The sequence below is a fragment of the Typopeltis vanoorti genome, chromosome 9 (genome assembly GCF_054136105.1).
Source record: "Typopeltis vanoorti isolate ZY-2024b chromosome 9, IOZ_Tvanoo_1.0, whole genome shotgun sequence".
Classification (NCBI taxonomy): Eukaryota; Metazoa; Arthropoda; class Arachnida; order Uropygi; family Thelyphonidae; genus Typopeltis; species Typopeltis vanoorti.
Genome location: NC_143557.1, coordinates 65,261,196 through 65,276,519, shown reverse-complemented (window position 1 = coordinate 65,276,519; position 15,324 = coordinate 65,261,196). Strand labels below are relative to the sequence as shown.

At 36.3% G+C, this 15,324-nt stretch overlaps 1 protein-coding gene across 2 annotated transcripts in view; it reads left to right on the top strand.

Moving 5' to 3' along the window:
• APP-BP1 (Nedd8-activating enzyme E1 regulatory subunit APP-BP1) overlaps positions 1-15,324 on the top strand; it is a 316,563-nt gene that overhangs the window by 266,041 nt on the left and 35,198 nt on the right. For both annotated transcript variants that reach the window (XM_090398384.1, XM_090398383.1), the window contains one exon: positions 5,666-5,752. In XM_090398384.1, coding sequence (XP_090254510.1) covers positions 5,666-5,752 — 87 coding nt within the window. The remainder of the gene's footprint in view (positions 1-5,665; positions 5,753-15,324) is intronic.

Genomic DNA, 15,324 nt, shown 5'->3' with positions numbered 1-15,324 from the left:
AGTGCAAACTAAGACAACTCCAATGCAGAGGATTGTATTCTTGTAAGCTCTCAGGTCAATTTTACGAAACTTTCATAGTGTCTACAAACATGCAGGCTTTGAAATAACGTCAGATCTAATATCCACTTTGTCTCTGTACTTTTTACTACCATTCCGGAACTCCTAATTGGTTTATAATTTGCTATTGCAGCCTTAGAGCCTCTTTTATTCAAGGGAATTATTTTGTCCTCTTTCCACTCCCTTGGGACTCTGCCAGAGCTTGAGACTTCAACAGCATACTCAGAAACATTGCCAGTTCCCTTGCACATTCTCATAAAACATGGGCTGTTATCTTATGTAATCCCATGACTGTATTTACAATGAGATTATGTAATATCCTAAAAACCTCCAGTTCATCCCACCTCTGTTCTCACATTAGTCCCTGTCACATCTGTCCCAGCAATAGCCTCACCTGGATGATATACCTTTGCAAAGTGGTCTCTCAATAAGTCAACTATTTTGTCTGCTTCTCTCATCTCATTACCATAAACACTTGTTACAAGTTATCCTTCCATAATCATTCTTCCTTTTACTTGTCATATAATGAATGAACTCTTTAGGATTTCCTTTGGCCTTTCCGGTTGGTTTCTCCTCATAATCTGATTTTGCCTGTTTTACCATGCTGGTTACCTTTCTTGCCTGATACTGTGAGATTGCTAGTCACCTTATATACCCTCCACAACACTTTTTTTTTTTTTAGCTCTGCTTAATGATTCTAGTCATCCATTTTACACTCACTTGATTAACCCTCCTGATTTTGGGCATGCAATCTGGTATTGCTTCCTCTAGATACCCTTTGACAATCTCTCATGCACTTCTAATATCCTTTCCTTACAGGTTTTGATGCCATGGCACAGCTTCATGCTTCCTCCTAAGCTTGTCATAATCACATGCCTTGTAGTTTTACATATACCCCCTTTTAACAGAAAATTTCATGTTTTGCAACCTCCCAAGTCAAGCCTACACAATCACAATCACCAATCAGAGGCAATGTGGCCACCTTGATCATGAATAGCTCTTGTAATCCTGTTAATAGATCCTATCCTATCCCTATGGCTTTAACAGGCCTTTAAGGCCCACAACCTTCCAAGCATGCTTGGATTTCGTAACCGAAATACGAGGATAAGATGGTCAGCCTTATGCCTCTAAGTATTCCTGACTGTATCCATGTGTGTTCACGGGGCCGGTTTGCCTGCTTGCGGATGAAAAAACCCTGCTGTCCACGTCCAAGACCGGCTGACTTGGCTATGGCTGAGGAAGATCCTTAAGCTGAAGTGTCCCCCCCCCCAAAATCATAATTATTCAACCTGCACTTGTGTTGATTTGCTGATGTATGCCTTCTATAGCATCTCTGGAATCTCCTGGCCTATAGCAGGAAACCATATGAATGATTGCTTTGTCCTAGTGACCTCACACGAGACTGCCTTAAAGAACTGACTGATATCCAAATAAACATCAGTCATTATATATGAATTGTAATGAGAAATTTAGTGGAATATTGAGAGGTCCTTGTCAGGCTTTGTGTAGTATAAAAAAAATATTGTTGTGATAAATAAATACTGAAAAGTTGAAAGAGTGCCTTTCACTGCCTCTAAAATTATCAAAAGGCAAGGACTCATCTTTTGGTGATTGCTAAGGATCAAGACTTTGTTTCCTGATTTCCAAAGTTGTTTATGACTAAAAGAGCTTTTTATCCCTTTGGGGAATAATTTCTAAATGAAATTATTTATTTTTAATTATTTTTCTACAAGACTTGAAGTTAATTTTTTAATTTTTTTTATTTTTCAGCAAAATAAACTTCCACAAAATAAATTGAGAATGCTAATCTGAATAATAAATAAATAGGTATTACTTGTTTATGGTTAATTATTATTATTATTATTATTATTGACACCTCTAGGGAGTCCAAGGGACTCATCAAGGGAGGGTACTTACTTTACAACTCTCTGTCTCCACCACTCCATCCACCAACTACAACGAACCACAACTACCTTCATATCTACACCAACGCCATCTATCACCCACCACCACCACTAGTATTTCCACAGACAATCACAAACATCCATCCAGCAAATATCCAACATTGTAAAATGTGTGTTAGTTTTTTTTGTTGTTTGTGGTAATACTTATATATTTTTCATTTCGCTTAGTGCATTTGGACACTTCCATTGAAAAGACTAAATTCCAACATATGTAGCTAGATAGAGTGGATAAAGAATTCTAATGCTCTAATGAATACGAAGAATAAATGAGGAGATTAAATGTAATTCAAAAACGGTGCTTGATGAAAGCCTGCATTGCTTTTCAATTTTTTTGACGTGAAGTTAAATGAAAAATATAATAATAAAAAAATGGCTTACATAAAAGCAGTAATAACAGAAGCTGAAAATGCAAAATTAGAGTCAAATTTAAAAAAATCATTCAGAGCTGATAAATTGAAAAATAACATCATCAAAAGCAGAATCTCTTTTGTAAAATAAGTCAAGAATTTTCATAGATGCATGACTTGCGTGTAGTCACATTTTCAGGTTACCATTCTTCAGGGCTTCAAAACAGCCCTCACACTAATAAATTATGGAGACAACTATTGTGATAGACTAATAGCTTCAATTTAATATAAACCAAAATAATCACCTCATGTTTTGACCTTCATATCAATGTCATCGTCTGGAGAATACATACATATGTAAGTGTGTGTGTGTGTGTGTATATATATATATATATATATATATATATATATATACACACACACACACACCAAAAAAGAAACCGAACTTTTGATAGAAAATAAAACACAGGCCAATTATAATTATTCAAATCATTTATTTCAATCAATATACTCTCCCTCAGCTTCGTTGCACGGTCAGTTACTTCTTTAAATGAGTTTTTTATATCGTTTTTTTGGGATACTGTTGAGGGTCATGGTTACTGCTGCTTGAACGTTTTCAATGGTGTCTAATCACTTTCCTTTCATCAGAAAATGAAGTCGGGGGAAGAGAAAGAAGTCACAAGGTGTTAAATCAGGTGAATACGGCGAGTATTCACCTGATTTAAAATAAATCAGGTGAATAAATAAAATCCAACACACAAACTTGATTTTTGCTCAAAAATTGTCTCACAATGTTTGAACGATGAGATGGTGCATTATCATGCAAAAGTGACTAGCTGCCTGCATCGCGATATTCATGCCATATGTAACGACTTCTTGCTATCAATAGCTTCAAAACTTCGAGATAAAACTCACCATTGACCGTTTGGCCAGGCAGAATGAATTCTTTGTGGATAATGCCCTTGGAATCGTAGAAACAAATCAGCATTGTCTTTACTTTTGACTTCTCTAAGCGACTTTTTCGGATGCCCGTCTTCTGGTGGTCTCCATTCAGCACTCTAGTGCTTTGTTTTGGGCTCATACTCAAAACACCGCATTTCATCACCAGTAACGATTGTTTCAAGGAAGTTTGAGTCCTTACGAGCGGTTTTGATGAGGTCCTTGCAGTGTTCAATTCGATAAATTTTTTGGTCGTCAGTCAACTTGTGGTGGACAAATCGTGAATTCAATTTACGAAGGCCCAAACTCTCGGTCAAAATGTTGTGCACAGTTGATTTTGGAATCCCCGATTCATCTTCAATCAATCTCACATATGATTTTGGGTTTTCTTTGATGAAATCATGCACTTTTTGGATGTTAATTTCGCTCAGTCCAGTGTTTGGATGGCCTGGCTTTTCGTCGTCTTCAAGCATCTGATGAACCACTTTGAAATCGCTTAAACCACTTGTAAACTTGAGTATGGGATAAGCATTCATTACCGTATGCTTTTTGAAGCATTTGATGCATTTCAATAAAACGTTTACCAAGTTTAACACAAATATCAATTGCAGCTCTCTGTTCGAAACTCATTTTCCAACCATTCGTCAAAACACACTGTCACTCTTGGCACTATAACTCTGCTTCTAATGAAACAAATGTCATAAACAGTTGACACAACACTAATGAAGGTAGCTGCTTTCGACAACAAAAAGATACAACAGGTGGCTCCACTAGTTTCTTCTATTTTCGAAAAGTTTGGTTTCTTTTTGGGCAGAGGGTGTGTACACACACACACACACACACACACACACACACACACACACACACACACACACACACACACACACACACACACAAAAGAGATAAGCTAGGTTACAATATGCATAGTATACTAAAATGACACTAATCTGGTCAACTGTTAACATTATTGGCCTGACCTCTGGTGGGGAAAAAAAACCCTACTACATCAAAGCTAGACTCCTGATATTTGTTTAGCTAGAAATTACTAACAGATAAATTAAAGCAAAAACAGTATTGATAGTTGCTGATATATGAAATAGGTGTTGAAATTATTACTTGGAGTCCTAAAATTAAAGTTTTCTTGAGAACTTGAAATAGAAATTATTGAATTGAATGTGACATCCATATTTATGGGATTTTTAGACCTCCTATTATTGTTCAGATTAGGATGGCTGATCAAAATTTCACAGGCTTCCTTAAATTTGCATTCATACCAAGTTATTGCTAAGAAAATAACGGGTACCTTTCCAGTCAGTTTGGTGTAAGGTGTTAAGAACATGATCACAAAGCCCTGATTTACCAAAATTGTTAAATTTGAAGTGTGATTTTTTTTTTTTTTTTTTCGTGGATTAAAGTTGTGTGTCCAGTTTCATCAATATATGGTAAGTTAGGGAAAATTGTTATAGCTCTGTGTTTGAGGATGTTAGTGATTCCAAATTTTTATGAAGGGTTGTGGTAAGAGTTAGCTTGTATATATATATATATACATACAAGCTAACTCTTGGCCAGTATGTGTGGCCTTGCAGTGGACAGTGAAGGATAGACTGTCTGAAGAACGTATGATAAGTATACTCAGAAAAGGAAGTGAGTTTTGGTTTTCAATTTCAGTAGTAAATTGTGTATGTGTTCATGTTGTTTGTCCAGGTTGCTGAGGAAGATATTTAAAGTTTGGCAGTTGTGTATCCAGATAATGAAAGCATCTAGATTCCTTTATTTAAAACCTACTGTTTGACTTTGATACAGTGATGATCACATTGCTCAAAAGCTTCCATATAAAAGTTAGCAGTAGTGAGGAATAGTAGTAAGCCCATGGTTGTACCTTCTATTTGTAAGTAAAAATTATTTTGCCACACAAAGTATCCTGAATGCAGGATGTGGGCAAAGAGAATCATGATGTCAGGCAGAAATTTGTTCTGTAAGAGAAGAATTATGTCACAGATTAGGACATTTATGAAAAGAGCAGAAATGTCAAAACTGACTAAGAAAGAAAGGATATGAAAAGTTTTGATTAGGTTAATAACCTACTCAAGGCTTTTCTAATAATTTATTTTTTAATAACCTAATCAAGGCATGTGTGAATTAAGTACAGGCCATGATATGTAATTTTAGAAATGCAGAATGTTGCAATGATGATACCACATTAGATTTAAATGTTTGAATTTAAAATCTTTTTTATCTCTGATAACATATAACAATTAAGGATGTATTCTTAGATGTTTAGTGTTATGTGATTTATTAATCACATAACACTAAACTAAACGGTTTATTAATTTAATTTTTATTTACCTTTGCATTTAGGCAAACATGCATACAATTTACGAGTGATCAAAGGAAGGCCAATAGCAGAAGAATACAATCCAAAGATGGCTAAAGTCCAAGACATTGGTAAACTATTTCATAATATATTTTTTATATACTTACTTAACCCAATCTTGAATCTTCCTTATTGGATTTGCTCTGGCTCAAATTTTTCTTGCACACTTTGTTGCATTCATTTGCTGTCTCTGTCATTCTCCAAATCTGACAATCACTCTGACCTCTTTGATTCCTTTTCTTTAAAATTTGTTCATGCATTACAAATACCAAATAGTGAAGTCATTTTCTTCAACATTCACAAATCAAATTGACTTTCTCCTCCGGCTCACAGATTAAACTGATGGGAATGCCAAGGCATTTGCTGAACAGAACCTAATGCAAATAGTCAATCTACTCACCACAATACCAGAATAATCCTTACCACCTTGTTAGCACCATTCCTTAACCAGCTCTCCTTCTAAATATACTGTAGATGTCAGTTTCGCTTTTGATAATTCCAGTCATAACTTTGCTCTAGTTTCTGTTACCCTGGAATGTCCTTCACTCATCCATTCTTAGTCTCATGTTCTTTGGCATTACAGTGGTGCCAAATGGGACTTTATTGACTTTTACTCCTTTCCTTGGTCTGATTATTGTTTGCATTCTCCTGATTCAAACACCTGCTCCAACTGAATAACAGTAATAATTCTAATTGGAAAGTATACTTTCATCCTCCATTCCATCAAAAAATCTCCAACCACCATCCAAACCTTGGTTCTCCAAAAAAGCATGTCAAGACAGTCGAAAATATTCAGCAAAAGTGGCTAAATCAGCTCATCAACTTACTTGGTTGTTGAAAAAATACTTTGACGAGCAGAGACAAGCAAGTTATTGTACTTCTGTACCGAGCCTTGATAAGACCTCATCTCGACTACTGTGCCCAGATTTGGTCACCTAGGTTTCTTCTTGATGGGGAGGAGGAGGAGGAGAGGATCCAGACGCAAGTGACCAAGATGATAGCAGGTCTATGGAATGAACCTTATGAGAACAGGTTGAAGATTTGTGGGTTGCAGAAATTAGTTGATAGGCGGAAAAGGGGAGATATGATTGAAACATTCAAATTGCTAAAGGGTTTCTATAGGATTAATTCAGAGGATATTTTTGAGATCAGGACTGGTGGTGGGAGAACTAGGGGACACCTATGGAAGCTGGGCAAGAGTGTGGTTAGCAAAGGTGTTAGAGCTGGGTTCTTTACTTTTAGAGTGGTAAATGAGTGGAATAAGCTGCCAGAGTCTGTTGTGGGTGCTATGACAGTGAGTGAGTTCAAGGCAAAGTATGATAGATACTGTGAGAATGTCGTATAGTTGTGTGGACATGATGTTTAGGGCCTCCCTTGATGAGTCTAAGGACTCCCTGGAATTGCCCATAATAATAATAATATCACACAAATAGGTCAAGACCAAACACTCTAGCTTCACACTCAATCTACACTGCAACCCATAATAGATGCAGAGGAAAAAAAAAAAGGAATCAACAAATTTAAACTTAATTTTGAAAGAGAAAAATGCAGAAATGTGTCCTGTTCAGGCAAGCAATTATTGTGGGGGAGCAACTTTTGTCCTTCTGTGCTCCCAACTGTACACATCTTCAGGTACAAGGGTGTGCTGAAAAGTTGTGATAATCACCATGAAGGAAGTGACATGTCTCTTTATATATCTTAAAAGAAAAAGAACAAATTATTACCATTTGATGAAACATAGGGGTTAAAGAGTTTTAAGATATGTTCTTTGTTGTAGTTATATCAGTTGCTTTAATATCATTGTTGTTCTAGGTGTTTATCCGAACTTTTCAGCCCATCCCATCGTATGATTGTAATTCAAAGATAAGACAGACCTCTCGGAATTGTTCTTCTTCTCCTCCTATAATCACAGCAAATTCCCCCAGTGTTATGTGGAGTAGTCTTCTTGATGTCTCTTTTAGTCTTCATCATCATCATATTCCTGACATGTACCCTCAAGGGGTGTACAAGATATTATGATATTTCTGTCTATTTTCATTGTCTTTGTCTTGTTATTGCTGATTTTCATACCAAATTTATTACAACAGTTATTCAATTTAGTAAGGAAATCTTGAAGTCTTGTACTGGATTTATTTAAAAGTATAACATCATCTGCATAAAGTAAAGAGCTGAGATTAAAATCTCCAATTTTGATATCGGGTTTAATACCGCTTTATTTCATAATTTGATCCATATAGATAATGAGTACCGTCTTCCTGTACTTCCTTCAATTCTAACTGCTGACTTACAACTCAAAGACTAAGTATTGTTTGATATAATGCCCAATTGTGACACCATATAATTGTAGTGTTTTGAATAGCTTTTCTCTTGGCACCTTGTCATGCCTTTTGCAGGTCCACAAAACTTAAATACAGATCTTTGTTATATCCCATGATTTCTCAACTATTTGTCGTAAAGTGAAGATCTGATCCTGACAGCCTCTATTTGGCCTGAATCCAGCTTGTTCTTCCACAATTCTTTTCAACCGTTTCTCAAGTATACTTGCATAAATCTTACCAGGAACACTCGGTAGGGAAATACCTCTGTAATTCTCACATTCAGTTTTATTTCCCTTTTTATATATGGGTACTATGAGAGCTCTACTCCAATCATTGGGAATTCATCCCTCTGTCCTGAACTATGCAGAGCCGCCACTGTAAGACTTTTATACCACCATACTTCAGCATTTCTGGTTGAATATCATCTACTCCTGCTGCCTTTCCACATTTCAAGCCTTTGATGGCTTTTTCTATTTCAAGTATGGATATGTATTCCTGACTGCATGCCTGTTGAGTATCTTTTACCGCTGTGCTATCACTGCTTGTTTCATTTAGCAATTTTTCGAAGTAATTACTCCATACTTCAAGGATATCTTTTTCTTCCGTTTTCATGTCATCTTTATCATCTCTAACTCCTTTTACAGCACTCTTTCCTCCATTTCTAAGCTTCTTCAACAACCACCAGAATATTTTGCCACCTTCTTGATATTTATTTTCTATGTTCTTGTCAAAGTCCTCCCATGACTTTTGCTTAGCTAGTTTTACACAGTGTTTAGCTTTCTTACATTTGTCTCTGTATTCTATAAGAGCACAAGCTGAATTATTTGCCAGGAACTTTTGATATGCTTTCTTCTTTTCCTTCACTGCCTCTTTAACTTCTTGTGTCCACTGTGGAGTTCTGATTTTTCTATCCTTGCAGACAACCTCACCACATGCCTCTCTGGCTGAATCAATCAGGGTTTTTTTCAAGCCTTGAACATCATCTTGAACTACTATTTTTTATTTATTTTTTTATTTTTTTATCCCATACATGAAGGGCAGAAAATGGCATGCAAAGGCAGGATCAGGAAGAATCTGTTGATGTTTTTCTTGAACTGTTGAAGATTGTAGTCCTTTGGAAATGCTTCATGAGGTGGAAGGAATAGATGACTGGGAGTTGTAGGTTCAGTAATTATGCAGTTCAACTGTAAAAGGATGCTGAGCAGCTGTAGTACGAGTTCCTGTAGATATGATAGAAATATGAGGCATAATTGATGCTAGTTCTGCTGAACAGTGCTCATATCTGTAGTGAGTGTAGTAATAGAAATATCTGTAGAAGAGACACATTATCAAACAGACTGCCCATTTCTGAACAGCATCACGTATTTTTAGGGAGGTCTTAGGCGCACCACCCCATACACGTGAGCAGTATTCCAATGTTGATTGGATTTGGGATTGGGATACAGAGTAGGTAACTGTTTGGCAGAGAAGTATTGTTGTGACTGGTAAAGGATGCCAAGTTTTTTTGAAGCTGTTGATGCTATAAAAGTGATAGGATTGTGCTAGAAAAGGTTTGGAGTAAGAGTCATTCCAAGAAGAGAGATTTTTGTCTTGACTGTTGAATCAGAGTTATCAAAAGCAGAGAAGATCTGAGGTTTTTTTTTTTTATGGAAAAACTAACAAAACTGTGCTTTGGAAGCATTGAAGTTGACCAGGTTGTTTTCATGCCAGTCAAGGATACTGTGAAGATCAATGTTCAGGACACTTTTTATAGATGATCTTGAAGCATGAGATGTTTGAGCACTGCAAGGCCTGTCATGTGAGTAGGATGAGTGGAGTGTGCTATCATCAGCAAAACTATGAATAGGGTTTGCAGTGAATAAGAGCAGGTCATTAATAAAATCAGGATGAATGCCGGTGAAATGAACTGGTGAGTTCTGAGGGATACTGGCATTGACAGGAAAATCTGAGGAGAGAAGAGAGAACACCTTCCACCATTACAGGTAAGGATTGATCTGAGAGAAAACTGGCAATCCATTTACACAAAAACAAAGGCAGTCCAAATGATGATAACTTGTTGAGGAGCCCTCGATGCCAGATCCTATCAAAAGCCTTGATGATGTCAAGAGCAACCAGACAGGTTACTCCAAACCTTTTTTTGTGGAATGGGTTCAAATATGAGTGATGTAGGCCAGGAGATCTCCTGTGTATCTGGAGTGGCAAAATCTATACTGGTAGTCACTAATTTGATAGCAGTTCTCAAGGTGTTAAAGAAGCTGACTGTTGATAACCTTTTCCATTACTTTAGACAAAACGAATGTAAGTGCAGTAGGTCAGTAGCTTGATGGTAAACATTTATGTCCTTTTTTGAGAACTGGTCGTATATGAGCTTTCTTCCATGTTGAAGGGTGGCTGCTAGTTGAACAGTTTAGTGAATAGATGATAGAGAATATGTGTTGGTTCAGGAGCACATCTCTTGATCTCAATGGGTGGAATTCCATCAGGACCAGAGCCTTTGTAGTATCTAAGTTATTCAAGATTCTTCTGATGTCTTTCTGGCAGAAAGTCACAGGAGGCATGTGATGCAGTATTCTAGGTAAGGAAGAAGGTGATTTGCAGTGGTCATCTATGTAGCAGTTGAAAGAGAAGATTGAAGCCAAAATTCCAGCCTTATCTTTAGGTGATGTTATAATGCTACCATTAGGGTGAGATAGAGGAGGAAGCAAGATGGACAAAAGTTGAACACAACTACTTTGGCAAAGGACCAGAAGGCACAACTGCCACTGGCACAAGCAGTGATTTTCTACATTTATCCTTGTTGTTAAATTTAGATTTTGCCCTTTTACTGGTGGTAAGTGTTATGTGCAACTGCATAGAGTGTGAATGAAGTTGGTGTTTTGGTCTTGAGCCACTTGTGAAAGAGTGTTTGCTTTTCTTGGACAGCCCTAACAGCACACATTTTGGAGAATCATGGTTTAAATATGGATTGGGGAATTTGAACAGAGTGAGGAATGAAAATTTCCATTCCAATACAGATTATTTCTGTAACAAGATCATGCAGGTATAATTCAGAATTCTGAATAATACCTGTTAATTTGAGTGAAAACAGAAGTCTGACCATGGAAAAGAGCAGTAAAAGTCACAAAAGTCTTCCAACTTAGCATTGGTGTAATGCCAGAGTATGCAAGCTTGTGAATGGCTGAAGGAAGGACGTTCCACCAGAGTTGAAACTTAGATAAGATTGTGGTCTGAATTGCCAAGAGGAGTAGTCACTTGAACAGAGAACCTGGAAGGAGAACTAGTTAAAAAAAGATCTAGAATGTTGGATGAGTGAAGAGGATTTTCAGGAATTCGGGTAGGAGATTAATGATTTGTTTTAAGTCATTGCTTACAGCAAAAAGCTGTGCCTTTCTTTGAGCTTGATCAGTGAAATTTAAAAAAGGGAGCCAATTAGAATTATGGACATTAAAATCACCAAGAAGGATGATTTCACTGTTTGGAAATTTTGACTATGAAATCGAGTTTTAAAGATAGGAAGTCAAAAAGGTCAGAATGATTTTCAGAAGAACAGTAGAGACAGCAGATGAATGTAATAAAACATGGCAAAGAAATTTTAAGCCACAGGAGGTCAAAAAAGATGAGATTCTAAATTAGACATCATTTGGCAAGGAATATCAGAACACACAAAAGCACCAATACTTCCATTATGGCAGAAGTGGAGATGTCATTTGGACAGTTAAGATGAGTTGTTGATTTAGTAGAAATTTGAGGTTCAGTCAGAAACAGAACATCATGTTTGGATGACTGTAGGTAATGATGCACATTGTTTAAGTTACTGTTGATGCCACAGATGTTTGTAAAGTGAATATGAAGGATTTTTTGTGATTTTTAAATTTAATTTTTTTTTTTTTTTGATATTTTAGAGAGAAGCGTATTTTTTTGCTGTACTGCAGAGACTCTATACCTCTTTAGACTTAGTTTCATGTTACAAAAATTAGAAAGAAAAAAGAAAATTAGAAGAGAAAGAGGGAAGGGAAGCATGCATTAGCAAAAATAGAATCTACATGTTACCCTAACATATTGTGGTTTCTATCTCTTCCGTTCTGTGCTAATCCAGATTGCTCAGATTTCCTGTTGTTGATGTAAGATTGGTGTTCTTGTATTCTCTTTTCCACTGAGCATCCAGTTTGTCTGAAGTAAGAACAGTGACAGTCACAAGGAGCTTGGTAGGCATCAGGAAGACTCATAGGAGAGCATTTATCTTTAAAAGATGGAAGCTATGATGATAATTCCTTAATAGGAAGAAAAATAGCCACTAAATTCTTAGAATTCTGGAAATTGGTTCTGAGATGGCAGAAATGTTATGGAATGGGAATTCTACATGTTGTTTCCTTGTTAGAATTATAGGAATGAAAAAGATGTAGCGTGGTCTTTTCTGAGAAGCCATTCAGTTTCATATATCGTTTGATGTGTAAGAGTTCTTGCTGTAAATGTTGAGTCATAGAACATATGGTGTAAGCATATTGTACCAAAGTTTTGATAATTCCAGTCTTCTCTGAGCAGATTGTTGCTGAATGTAGCATCCAGTAAAAGTAGACTCTTGATAAACGGAAGGAATTAGTTCACTTGATGATCTTTTTCTGTCTGTGCAGCTAGCCGAGTGGTTACACGCTCTGTGACCATATGCCTAGGAAAGGAGTGTCCTGCGTTCGATTCTTGTTGCCGACGTGAGGAGCTAAGGATCTTTCTCAGACAGCCAAGTTAGCTAGTCTTGGGCATGGACTGCAGGGTTTTCTCCCCTCGTAGTGAGTTATGAAACCCAAAAATGGGAGGCCAAGGCCCTATATGGGCTGTAGTGCCGAAGAAGATGATATTTTTATATTTCCACAGTAAATTTAATTTGTGGATGTAGATTATTTATATTAGATTTTTAAAAAAAAAGCAATGTTTCTTCATCATGGGGCTATATCACAAAAATTCATTTATATAATAAACCCAAAATGAAGGTCAAGGGTGTGTGTATGAGAACAGGATGTCTTCTAAATGTTCCAAGTAGGAGTTTGCAAGAGTGGAAGAGAATAGACTTCCCATGGCAGTTCCTTCAACTTGACTATAAAACTTATTTTGACAAAGAAAATATCCAGAGTGAATAACAAAGTTGAATAATTTCACTATATCTTGTGGAAATGTTTCTGACACGAAATTGTGGATGTAGTGTATCCTCTAGAGGTACATTAGTAAAGAGAGATTTTATATTGATGTTAACCATTAGATTAGCAGATTGTAGGGAAACATTTTTCATCATATCTAGAAAATCTGATGAATTTTTTAAGAAGAAGCAGGAATTGCATTCTATGAGAGGAAGGATATAAAGGAGTTGTTAGAAGAGGAAAAACTGAAGAGCGAGAAGATGAAGATTTTAAGTCTCCTACCATGCTATGTTAGAGACGAACTGAAGAGGAGGGCATTGATAGCCAATAAGTTTATACATAGATTGTGCAAAAGGAATGATGTATAATTTGTGGATCTGTGGTCTCTGTTTGATGGAGAGAAGGATTTGTGCAATGCTCATGGACTGCCTTTAAATGGTTTTAGTGTTAGGTGCCTGGAGAGAGAGAGAGAGCTTTGTTCACTGAGCAGGCTGAAATGCAAATTCAGGGAAACTTAAGCAATTAGGATGGAAGCAAGTGAGTTTGTGTGAAGGCACCCATGAAGTGAGTGAGTGTGTGAATCACCAAGTGAGGAATCTAATCTCTCAAGCAAAATTATTGAATAGGGTAGTCAAATAGATATAAGAAGTGCAATTAAGATGCTATGGACATGTAATGAGGTGACATAAAAAATATGATGGATGAAGTATCATGATGATGGAAATACAAGGAGGAAGAAAAAGACCAAAGAAGGGGTGGAAATATAATGTAGAGGAAGATCTGATGGAGAAAAACCTGGACAAAGATACAGTCTACAATAGAAACCAGTGGAGAAGACTCATCAGAAACTTACTTACTGTCCTCTTCCATCAGAGACAGGTTGAGTCTTCCATGTTTCCATAACAACCTCCAGGAGTCTCAGTTTTTTGTGTGGCTGGTGAGCTATCTATATGTTTGAACTCCAGAGTTGACCTTTATTGTTGTTATCCATTTAGTTCTTGGTCTTCTTTTTTTTTTCTTTTATTCTTGCATACAGAGCAAGTTTGGGTAGTCTTTTTGATGGCATTCTCTGGACATGCCCATACCACTGAAGTTGCCTTCTTTTGATCGTTTCGATTAATGAGTCTGTATATTTTAGGTCTTGTCTTACAGTTTCATTTGTTTTCTTTTCTGTCCATTTTGTTTTATTTATTTTTCTGAGAATTTCAAATTACTGTTCCTAAATAGTAGAATTGTTTTACCTGTTCAATTGTTGATCCATTCAAGGAGAGGTTTAGTTTTTCTTCGTTTTTTCCAATTATCAAAATTTTTGTTTTGTCTGTATTTATGGTCATACTATATTCTTTAGCCGTATTGTTTAGTTTATTTATTAGCTATCTGCTATCATTACAATGTCATCTGCATATTTTATGTTATTAAGGTTATAACTGTTTAGGTTGACCCCTTTTTCTCCTTCCAAGGCTTGGTTAACCGTATCCTCTAGGTAGATGTATTTATTTTATCTTTTGTTATACTATTGAATTTAATTATTGTTTCTGTGAGACTATAATATTTTCCTAAGAAGTTTAGGGTATCTTCATTGATTTATTTCTGTTTTAATATTCTTAATAAGGTTACTCTGTTTATTGAGTCGAATGCCTGTTTAAAATCTATAAAACAGTAATAGATATTTTTGTTATGTTCCCAGTATAATTCTGCTAGTCTTTGTATTATGAAGATCTGATCCAATGTGGAGCGATTCTTTCTGAAGCCTGCTTGTTCTTCACTAAGAATGATCTCATATGTGCTCTTTATTCTGTTCTGTAAAACTCTTGTAAATATTTTGTAAGCATGGCTGAGTAATGTGATTGGTCTGTAGTTTTTACAATTTTTCTTATCACCTTTCTTGTAAATTGGTATGATAATTCCTGTTCCCCAATCTTCTGGTATTACTCCTGATTTAATGATTTTGTTGAAAAGTGTGGTAAGGAATTTTAAAGTTGTTTGCTTTCCTTCTTTCTAGAGTTCTGATGGAATTTGGTCTATCCATGGTGCTTTGGCAGATTTCATTTGCTTTAGAACATTCTCCACTTCCAATGGAAGGATCATTAAGGTGTCATGTCTTGAGTTAGTGTGGGGGCTTTGTTATTAGGTAGTTATTGCTTTCATTCTTAAAGGTTTCTTGGTAGTGTTCCATCCATATCGCCTTTATCACAT